The sequence below is a fragment of the Berghia stephanieae genome, chromosome 8 (genome assembly GCF_034508935.2).
Source record: "Berghia stephanieae isolate SIO BIC M18660-M18661 chromosome 8, UCSD_Bste_1.3, whole genome shotgun sequence".
NCBI classification, from domain to species: domain Eukaryota; kingdom Metazoa; phylum Mollusca; class Gastropoda; order Nudibranchia; family Aeolidiidae; genus Berghia; species Berghia stephanieae.
Genome location: NC_088367.1, coordinates 35,192,941 through 35,202,940, shown reverse-complemented (window position 1 = coordinate 35,202,940; position 10,000 = coordinate 35,192,941). Strand labels below are relative to the sequence as shown.

Here is a 10,000-nt window from a genome sequence, read left to right as displayed (position 1 = left end):
GCTACCTGAACGTCGTAAAATTAAATAATTCCCTTGTATATTTGTATTACACTTCTTGGCATTTCATGCCTTTCTACTGACCAGTACCATACTTAAATTCAAACCAATGGTACCTCCGTGACCTCTTGCTGCAATGCCTGGCAAGCTATTAAGGAAATCATTTTGACGATTATCTGATAAAAGGAACGAAGTAGACGTCACCCTGCTCTTTATTATTATTTTAAAATAGCCTGTTAGTAATAAGTTCTCCCTTTAATTCTAATAATCAGACTATATACATTAAAGGTTACACAGCGTTCTGTGTGTTGGTATGTTTAATATGGCTGGCGGACGCTGTGAGTATTGTTCCTAAAAGCATAGTATCAATAGATCAATAGTTTGATTCCCAGGCTATTCACAGTCATGACGTCACTTCCCTCGTAATGACGCATGGTAACTTAGTAACTGACTCTAAACTATGGGTAACTTAGTAACTGACTCTAAACTATGGGAACAATGGCGGACGCCCTTATGAAATATTTCTCCGACGAGCATAAAAGTGTATCCAGAGGAGAAAAACATTCTACATATGATCATGTCTTGACTTTTATACATTCTGATCACATGACATATGATAAGTTCTAGCCAGCATGAAGAATAAAAAGTACCGACTTTCTTTGTTTAGAACCACGCTGCTCGCCGTTGCTGGGCGACGTGACATCCAATTATCTTAATCACCTAAAGCGATCTCACACAGATCTGAACATCACTCACACAGGCGATTGAAAAAAATGCAGTGTCGTCAGATGTTGCGATGGAAGTAACCAATAGATTTTTGGCCAATCAAAACATGGAATTCGTGACACACCTTCACACGTGCTCAGACAAATATAGTTGTTAATAAACAATAAAATGAATTTATTCGACCTTTCTCTGATCATTATTATTGTTTTCATACAGCCAAATAGGTGACTAGTTATCACACGATTTCTCAATCATATTATAAACATTTAAATTTAAGTTAACACAGATTTATGTGTTGGTTTTATTCATCAAGCGGTAGAACAGTGTGTATTTTACTTAGATACATACCATCGATAGTAAAACCTGCGTAGTTTGCTATCTTTATCAATCACTGTCATTGTTTACATTATGACGAATGTCCGAGAGGCGTGGTTATCTAAGTGTCTATTCCTTCTCAGTGTGTCAAAATATTATGATAAATACTCACTGACATTGGGACTGACCTATTTATCTGGAATGTCCTTAAGGAATGTTTACCAGGCCTTTTTTTTTTGTTGATTGGAAATGATTAGTCAAGGGGGCGGAACGGATAAATGGCAGGGAATATTCTGATTGATGAATGCCTAATAATGCTCGAACCATAGACACCTACAGGAAGGGAACATAACCACGCCTCAGAGAGGCGCTTTATCAAAAGAACCAACACAGAAAACTATGTGTCCATTTAAAAGTTTAATCTGATCAAAGAAATCGTGTGATTACCAGTCACTCATTTGGCGGTATAAAAACAAGCGCAATGATTGAGGTCGATTTCACTCACGTTATTGTTTATAGATAGTATGCGCTTGGCTAAGAAGCTCATAGCATTGCCATCCGGAAGTATAACGGACCAACACACGAAACTGTGTGTGTCCATGAACGTTTATAGTCAGGTTAATACAGTTCAGTGAGCATTACTCATAAACGCGGATGGCAAAAAACAATAACAAAGACCTGAGTGACGTCATCTTCGTACTATCTATAGATAGTATGCGCTTGGCTCAGAACCTCACAACATTGTCATCCGAAGTATAACGGATCAAACACAAAACTGTAACCTTGAACCTTTATAGTCTGGTTAATACAATTTAGTGAGAATTACTCATAAACGTGGATGGCAACAAACAAAAACAAAGACCCGAGTGACGTCAACTTCATTCTATCTATAAACAACTGAGTATGTTTTTCCAAGCACGTTTGAAGGTGTGTCAAAAATTATATGTTTTGATTGGTCAAAAAGAAGTATGTTTTTTGGGTTTCTTCACTTAATTTTACGATTTCCGTTTCAGTACACTAGCTTATTGGTACGACATGTGGGCTAACAAAACGTTACTTTCTTCTACTAGATGCCACTTATAACCGATTATTCCAAAAATATACAGACAGATACAACTGAACACATGGTGAAATAACAAGAAGACACCGAAGCAAATCTTAATTCTCGTGAATTTGCCTCGCCACAGCTCTGAAAGATCAATTCATATTTATATCTTTCCTTTGCATCGCTCTGATGCGTGTCCAAAATTTCATAATGATAATATTTTATTACTTGTTTAAGACAGTATTTTATTACCCCCGTATTACAATAAAATTCGTGTCTATTATATCTTCTTTACGCTAAACTATTCAAAATGATAATCTAGCTCCTGTTTTATGCAAATGGAGTAGAGCAGTGGCAAAGTAACACATGTGTTTTTATGTTTTTATTTTAGGGGTTTGGCGGCGCTTACAACTCAATTAGATCATTTCAGTGCCAGTAAAAAGAAAAAAAAATTAAACAGTCAAAAAATACACTTGACTGTTGCCCTCCCAGCCAAGAACTACGGCCAGAAATCTCATTCCAAGACAAAGACAGGAAGGAAGTTGGAAAACAGAAAAAGGGGGATAAAAGGCACAGCAAGTGAACCATCCCCCCTCCCCCGCCCCGACCGATTCCTAGTTTCATTTCTTACAGCTTTACTTGTTGGTAGTAAATTCCAAATTCAAATCAGTTGTAATGGTCATAACTCAAACAATTCGGGAATTTAAAGTCTGAGAAAGCAATCCTAACAATAAGTTTATCTGTAGTCATTTTCTTTGTCATGGAATATTTCTTGGTCCGTTAAATAGTATTATCAGTCAGCAGTTCGGATCTGCGGTATCAGACAAGAAGAACTCGGATATGTTGAGAGAACTGAGATATCCTGACAAAAAATATCTTTGCATGCAATTATAAACCCTAGCAACTCTTTTCCAAGTTTTGGTGCAACACTTTTAGATCACACTAACACCTAGTATATAGCGCGATGATACGACATCATCATCATCATCATCATCATCATCATCATCAGCATCATCATCATCATCATCATCATCAGCATCATCATTATCAGCATCATTATTTATTATTGTCATCATTTATAATAATAATAATAATAATAATAATAATAATAATAATAATAATAATAATAATAATAATAATAATAATAATAATAATAATAATGATGATGATGATGATGATGATAATGATGATGATGATGATGATGATGATGATGATGATGATGATGATGATGATGATAATGATTATGATGATAACACCGTCACTAGTTTCATTAAATACAGATACATAGGGGCACCATCGGCAACTGTCCAGCGCCAATATTTTTATCAAATTACAAATAAGGGCATTAATAATCTATGAGATCAAATCATATCAATAATAATAGCGTTTAAATAAAACAACTGGTATTAATTCGCAAGTTTCCTACCTTTTCACAGTATAAAGAATAGTTGTTCGTTTCTTTCTTTTTATGGATTTTACGGCGCTTGAAAAAGTATTAGGGCATTTCAGCGTCAGTAAATAGAGATATGACAGACGAAAACTTGTAAATCTAAAGTTAAAAAGCATCAAAGGAAAAGTCAGACACGGGGAACTGGTTCAAATAGAGGACATACAATTCCACAAGCAATCCACCGAATGGCCTATTTTGACATTCATTACCTATAAGTCCCATCCAAATAAAGAATCTCGTTAAGAAGGCTACACTCAAATGTTTACAAAGTGCAATATATTCAAAACAAATAACTATAATAGTACATTGCTCATTGCCGAGAGATAATTTACAAGAAAAGAAAATAATAACCATCTCTCAAATAAGAAACCAAACATTTTGACTGTTTCGCTCCCGGGACAAGGAGGGAAAGCCGAGCAATCTGAATTCAGAACAAAGACAGGAGCAACATGGAAAGGGGGAAATTATATGGGAGATAGAGGACATCTAAAGTGAACTCTTTGTTCTCCAGAGAAGATAAGAAGATCCTACCATCCAGAAAGAATAGTTGAATGATCATAAATTCCTCCGCATGGGTCAAAACAAAATCACAGTCATTGAATGATATAAAATTGGCAACAGAAGGTCATATCATGATATAAAAAATAGGTAATCCATCGCATCTATCGCATGTTATGTCAGGATGAAACAGATGGAAAATGTGAGTTTTTAATCAAAATAACAAAAATCACGAATTTTTACTCGTTTTACTTTTTTTAAGAAGTTTGAATAATCTACATTTACACCCCTCCATGAAAAATAACATTGTAATTAATATATCAAATTAAATAATTGAATATTTAAATTCGATTTTCTTTCCGTTGGGTTTATCCCGACAGGTTCTTATTTAACAGGTCTAATAATCCAAATGGTTATGGGCGACGTGTAAATACATGCAGGTCTGACACCCAAACCCGTTTACGGGTCTATTTTAACAATGGACAACATAGTGCGTCATTATTATTATTTTTTTTTTTTTTTGAGATTTCCATTACATCAATGAGCCCATAATGAATTGGGTTATCAGACGTCGGCGTTATGTGATGAAATTTCTCAGACCAACGCAATATCTTGTCCATTACAACAATGTTAATTCAAGCCCATAACTGCATTCGGTTTTCAGCCTGTTGAGCCCGTAGGTTCATCCCGGCATATCACCGAACTGAGACGATTGGTTACAAATTGAATGGGGAATATTTTAAGTTACAAGCTGTAAAGATATCACAATTTAAAAAATGATAATAGTGTCACTGTTTTACAATACATAATTAATAATAATAAATAAATGATAGGGTCTATTTGTTGTACACTTAATCCCGATTTGAATAGGCTCTAGGTGATTTGCATTCTTAAAATACATAAATACAAAGAAGGATAAAAACATAACAATTTCAAATGACTTACATAGCAATAGGCAACTCTCTAGAAGAAGGAGATGATTGTTTGTCTTTTTTTCAAAACTTGCCTAGCAGCGTTCTTTTATACAACAAAGCTTTAAATATTTTCTTTAAAAATTTTAACTAAAAATGAGTTACAAAAATCTAATTTGGATAACGCTAAGACATTTATCAGAAGTTCAGATTTGTTCACAGGAAACAATTTTCTAATTTTACTTATTCCTCTTATTTCAATGTTCAAGCAATTGTTGATAAGTTGTTTAACTTGTAATGATATAGGTTGCTGTCGAAAAAGACGCCAAGATGTTTTACATTGGCAGCCGATTCAATTAACAGCGGTTCCAAAATTAATCGTTGGAGTATCAATATGTTTGTGTATGTTGGGCCTAGCATTAATTAAAATCTCGGTTTTATCATCACCCAACAGTAATTTTCTATGATTCCACAAGTCCTTAATTTCAATAAAGCAACATTCATTCCTATTTGTCAATTTGCTTAAATCAATAGCATGTACAGAATCATAAGTTTGAAAGTCATCTGCATAAAAATGATAGGAGAGTCCAATTGTACTTATAGCAGGTGAAAGATTGCATGTACATTATAAACAGGACGGGTCCAAGCACCAAGCCTTAGGGAATCCCAACATTTAGTATCTGGCTGTCTGATTTAACATCATCCACCACGACAGACTGTCTCCGACCAACTAGGCATGGGTTAAACCATTGTAGGGAGGTTCCAGTAATCCCAAACGTTTTTTGACAACATATCACATTGCTTTGAAACATTATCACAAAATTATTAACAAAATGGCTTCGTATTTTAATACATACTTATATTCAATGCCAATATGGACTATTGGAACGAAAAGGTGATTGTGGTAGAAGTAAAATGAAGTACTAGTAGAAGCGGCAGCAATATTAGTAGTAGTTGTTGTACTACTGCTACTACTACTACTACTACTACTACTAGTAGTAGTAGTAGTAGTAGTAGTAGTAGTAGTAGTAGTAGTAGTAGTAGTAGTAGTAGTAGTAATAGTAGTAGTAGTAGTAGTAGTAATAGTAGTAGTAGTAGTAGTAGTAGTAGTAGTAGTAGTAGTAGTAGTAGTAGTAGTAGTAGTAGTAGTAGTAGTAGTAGTACAACTACTGCTGCGAATATTGCTACCGCTTCTGCTACTACTTCACTTTACCTCTACCACAATCACCCTTTTCGTTCCAATAAACCATATTGGCATTGAATATAAGTAGGTATATATAGCAACAATGTTTAATCTTTGAGTTAACATGTAACAAGCAATTGATATTTTATGAACTAGCAAAATGTTTCAATTTCAACACTTACTAATGACATTAATCTACATATTATACTCATATGAGATATTTAAGATTTTAACAAGATTATTATTAATAGTCTAGATTAATTTCTAAAAAAATAAACAGAATCTTCCCATCGGAAGACACTTTCCTGTTTGTTTTGTTGGGGTTTTTTTCTTGTATTTTGTGGTATGACACCCTCCTTCGGACCGGCAGGTCCAGGATTCGAGTCCCGCTCTGGGCAGCGCATAGTTAAGTCCTTGGAAAAGGCTCTTTACTCACAGTCTCTCATCGTGCTCGTGTGTAAAATGAATACCTGGTCGCTAACACCGTTGACTCTACCTGAAAAAAATTGTAATATCGCCTAATAGGCGTCATCTCTCGTTCTATATTATGTTTACTGTTGCTATTGGCAAAGGACCTTTTGTAAAGCGCATTTGAGAACATAATATAGTGCACATTGCGCTATATATAAGCTCAAGTCATACAGAGCCTTACCAAGGATTAACCGTGCTTATTGCGCTTCAAGACAATTCATTCATTTCCCCCAGCGGTTCATATGAAACCAGAGTTCCATCCCAAGCAAGTTAAGTCACCTGTTTAGTGTGCTTTTTTTTAAAACAATAGCAGTCTCTACCTACTTCACGGTTGGTAGTTATTCAAACCTAAGTCGATAGACCAGCATCAACACCTAAAAAGAAAGACGAGCAGGGTTCTTGTTTGTACAAACTTGACCTTTTTTTAGGAATTCAAAACAAAAACAAAAACAAAACAAACAAAAAACCCCCAAATAAATAATGAGTCAAGAGGTATATTCGCAAAAACTTTGGGGGAAATGGTTGCAAAGATATTCTTAAATCTCGACTCCCATTGACCTACAAAAATCGCGAAGGCAATGAAAAAGATAATCAATAAATTTATCAGATCGTAGAGAACAGTTTCGTTAGATTCTATCTACAGGGAATGTACTAGAGTTTAATTGTTCACCAATCTTCCTTCAAACTTTGACGGAGTCCTAAAACCTTTCTAGATAATGAGACGCTTGACTTACGTTTTATACAAAACTTCTGACAAGATAAAAGTAAAATCAAACGGAACGTAACTGAAGTGTTCTTATTTACAGATAACCACTGATATGGGTTCATTGTTGTATTGGAAATACTCTCAAACCAACACAGAATATTATCCATTACAACAATGTTAAGCAGCCTGTCAGAGCCATTAGACCTATGAAGCCAGAGTTTATCCTGGTGTCTACAGCATGAAACAGACAATGGCGATTGTTTGCTACCCTTTGGAAAGAACGTTACTTTATAACAAAGAACCCTCCGCCAGACCCAACGACCCAATCACTGCTGGATGGACAAGGGGCTGAGAAAATAATCTCAACTTCACCGGTGATCAATCTCAGTCCCATTTCGTGTAAAGCGATTGCTCTACCAAGTGAGCTGTCGGGACGGGAACCCCACCGTTTTGAAGAGTTTGATCAGATCATATTTGTATTGTGTTTAAATCATTGTTTTGTAGGGTTACCTTAATATACGCCATAGAGAGTTGAAACCAGTCCTTTGGTGCCAGATGACGGGTCCGGAAAAAAAAATCGACTGAATTCGGGATCAATACCAGTCTCTTTGTTTGCGATCTCTACCTACTTCACGGTTGGTAGTCATTCACACCTAAGTCAATAGACAAGCATCAACACCTAAAAAGAAAGAAGAGCACTCGTGCTCTAACAAGCAAGCAACAGGACACCCCCCCCCCCCCCCCCCCCTCCCTCTTCCCCTCTCCCTCCACTCCAACATTCGTCATACATCCGCCACTTTGGAACAAACCACACCATTTTAAGTGGGTATGGTCGCTCTGGCAATAGTTGAATTCATTCATTATCTAATCAGTGCTCTGCTCCGCATCACAAGTACGTATTTGTAACCGTCGGGAAGAGGTTGGGAAATTTCATTAAAGTATTTTTCAATCGTTCCAAGTATTGGTCTTTAAACCTCAATGCCGAAGTATCTAGAGTGTTATAATATTTCATTTTCTTAAAATCCCTGTAATGATGGAGCATGGCAGTGTTAGGCTTCACATAGGCCATTTGAAATCCGGGTTTGAAGCTCGGTACGATGTGAACACTCCCTACATCCACACACTCCGGCTTTAGGATTGTTTTTGACTTTATGCCGTGGTCAAAAACATCATCCATTCGTTTTAAACTCAACATCCTTCTGGAAGCGAATTGGAAAAGAAACTTCTTCTGATTCAAAGTAAATTCATAGTCTTTCATAGCTAAAAGCTCTTCTACTTCTAAGCGCTTGTCGGCGTAAAAAGCGCATCGAAAAGACCAACCCCCGAATGGTGAATTAGCGTGGATATTACTTGTGTGCCTTGATATAGAATTAAGAACTCTTTGGGAAAGAACATCCTCGCGGAGAGAAGGCATCATGTTGACATTTTCTATAAGACTGCTCCAGTTACGATGTATATGAGGGATGATTATTTCATCCGTATCGGTGACTACGACGTATTTCGAAGCTCCTCTATTTCTGTATATACAGTCGTTAACAGCTAAGATCTGACCGTAGTACCACATCTCCAGATTAGGCAAGCGCCATTGAATTATTGTTGCCAACCCCTTCGATACATAATATCTCAAAATCGCGTCCGTCTGAGTCGACACGCTGAAATTGTAAACCGTAAAGTGCTCAGCTCCGAGTAACCTGTTGAACTCAAATGTCTCGATGAGCTGGCCTGTGAAGTTGTAATTGGAATGAAGAGGAGATAAACAAACTGTGAAATTCCGTATTCTTGGAGCAGGGTAGTGTACCTTGACGTAATTTGTCGGTTTGGCGTTCTCTGGGTCGGTGGTTAAAGATACGAAGTGTGGTTGGGCCGTCATCTTGCGAGGTGGAACAGGGCACTCCATGTAGAATGGACCATACCTTGTTTAAAGGGGGGGGGGGGGGGAGATGAAAAAACAATAAACATATTATGTAGATGTATAAAGCACATTTCTATAGATTGCCCATTATCAATGCGCTAAGCTGTGATCCATCTATTTCTATACCAGGTAGATGGGATTATTCGACACTGCCTAGGGTAAAATACTCATCCACACTTTAGTGGAGTTGGATAAGTAAATAAATAAATAAATGCTTGTCTAAGCCAATTACACAACGCCGGGACCAAGTAAACATCTATTACGACCATACTCTGCTGTTGTGGACGCTTCTCATAAACATTTCATGCATTTTAATCACATCATGACCATCATTCGTTATCATCATGACTACCTCCACCACCACTTTAATCACGACCAATACTATCACCATCACCATTATTATCATCAGATTTGTATCATCATCATCATCATCATCATCATCATCATCATCATCAACACCACCACCACAATCACCGCCATAATCATCAACACCATCATCAACGTCACCATCATCTTCCTCATTTCCTGAGCCCTTTTCGCGAAAGTAACCACTAACAGTTTCCCTTTTTTTAAATCCTTCGTCGACCTCCTACGAGCTTTTTTTTTTCTTTTTGCGCCCGGTTTTCATTGCGCATGAACTCCATTAGATAGTTCCTCGGTTCACAGGTATTATCATTATTATTATTATTATTATTATTATTATTATTATTATTATTATTATTATTATTATTATTATTATTATTATTATTATTATTATTATTATTATTATTATTATTTTATTATCAT

At 36.2% G+C, this 10,000-nt stretch overlaps 1 protein-coding gene across 4 annotated transcripts in view; it reads right to left on the bottom strand.

Moving 5' to 3' along the window:
- Nucleotides 1-3,248: 3,248 nt before the first annotated feature.
- Nucleotides 3,249-10,000, bottom strand: part of LOC144978572 (uncharacterized) — a 28,291-nt gene continuing 21,539 nt past the window's right edge. For 3 of the 4 annotated variants that reach the window (XM_078924807.1, XM_078924806.1, XM_078924809.1), the window contains exon 4: nucleotides 5,948-9,215. In XM_078924807.1, coding sequence (XP_078780933.1) covers nucleotides 8,189-9,215 — 1,027 coding nt within the window. In that variant the 3' untranslated portion in view covers nucleotides 5,948-8,188. Of the gene's footprint in view, nucleotides 9,216-10,000 lie in introns of all 4 variants that reach the window. The other variant, XM_078924808.1, reaches the window with a different exon arrangement.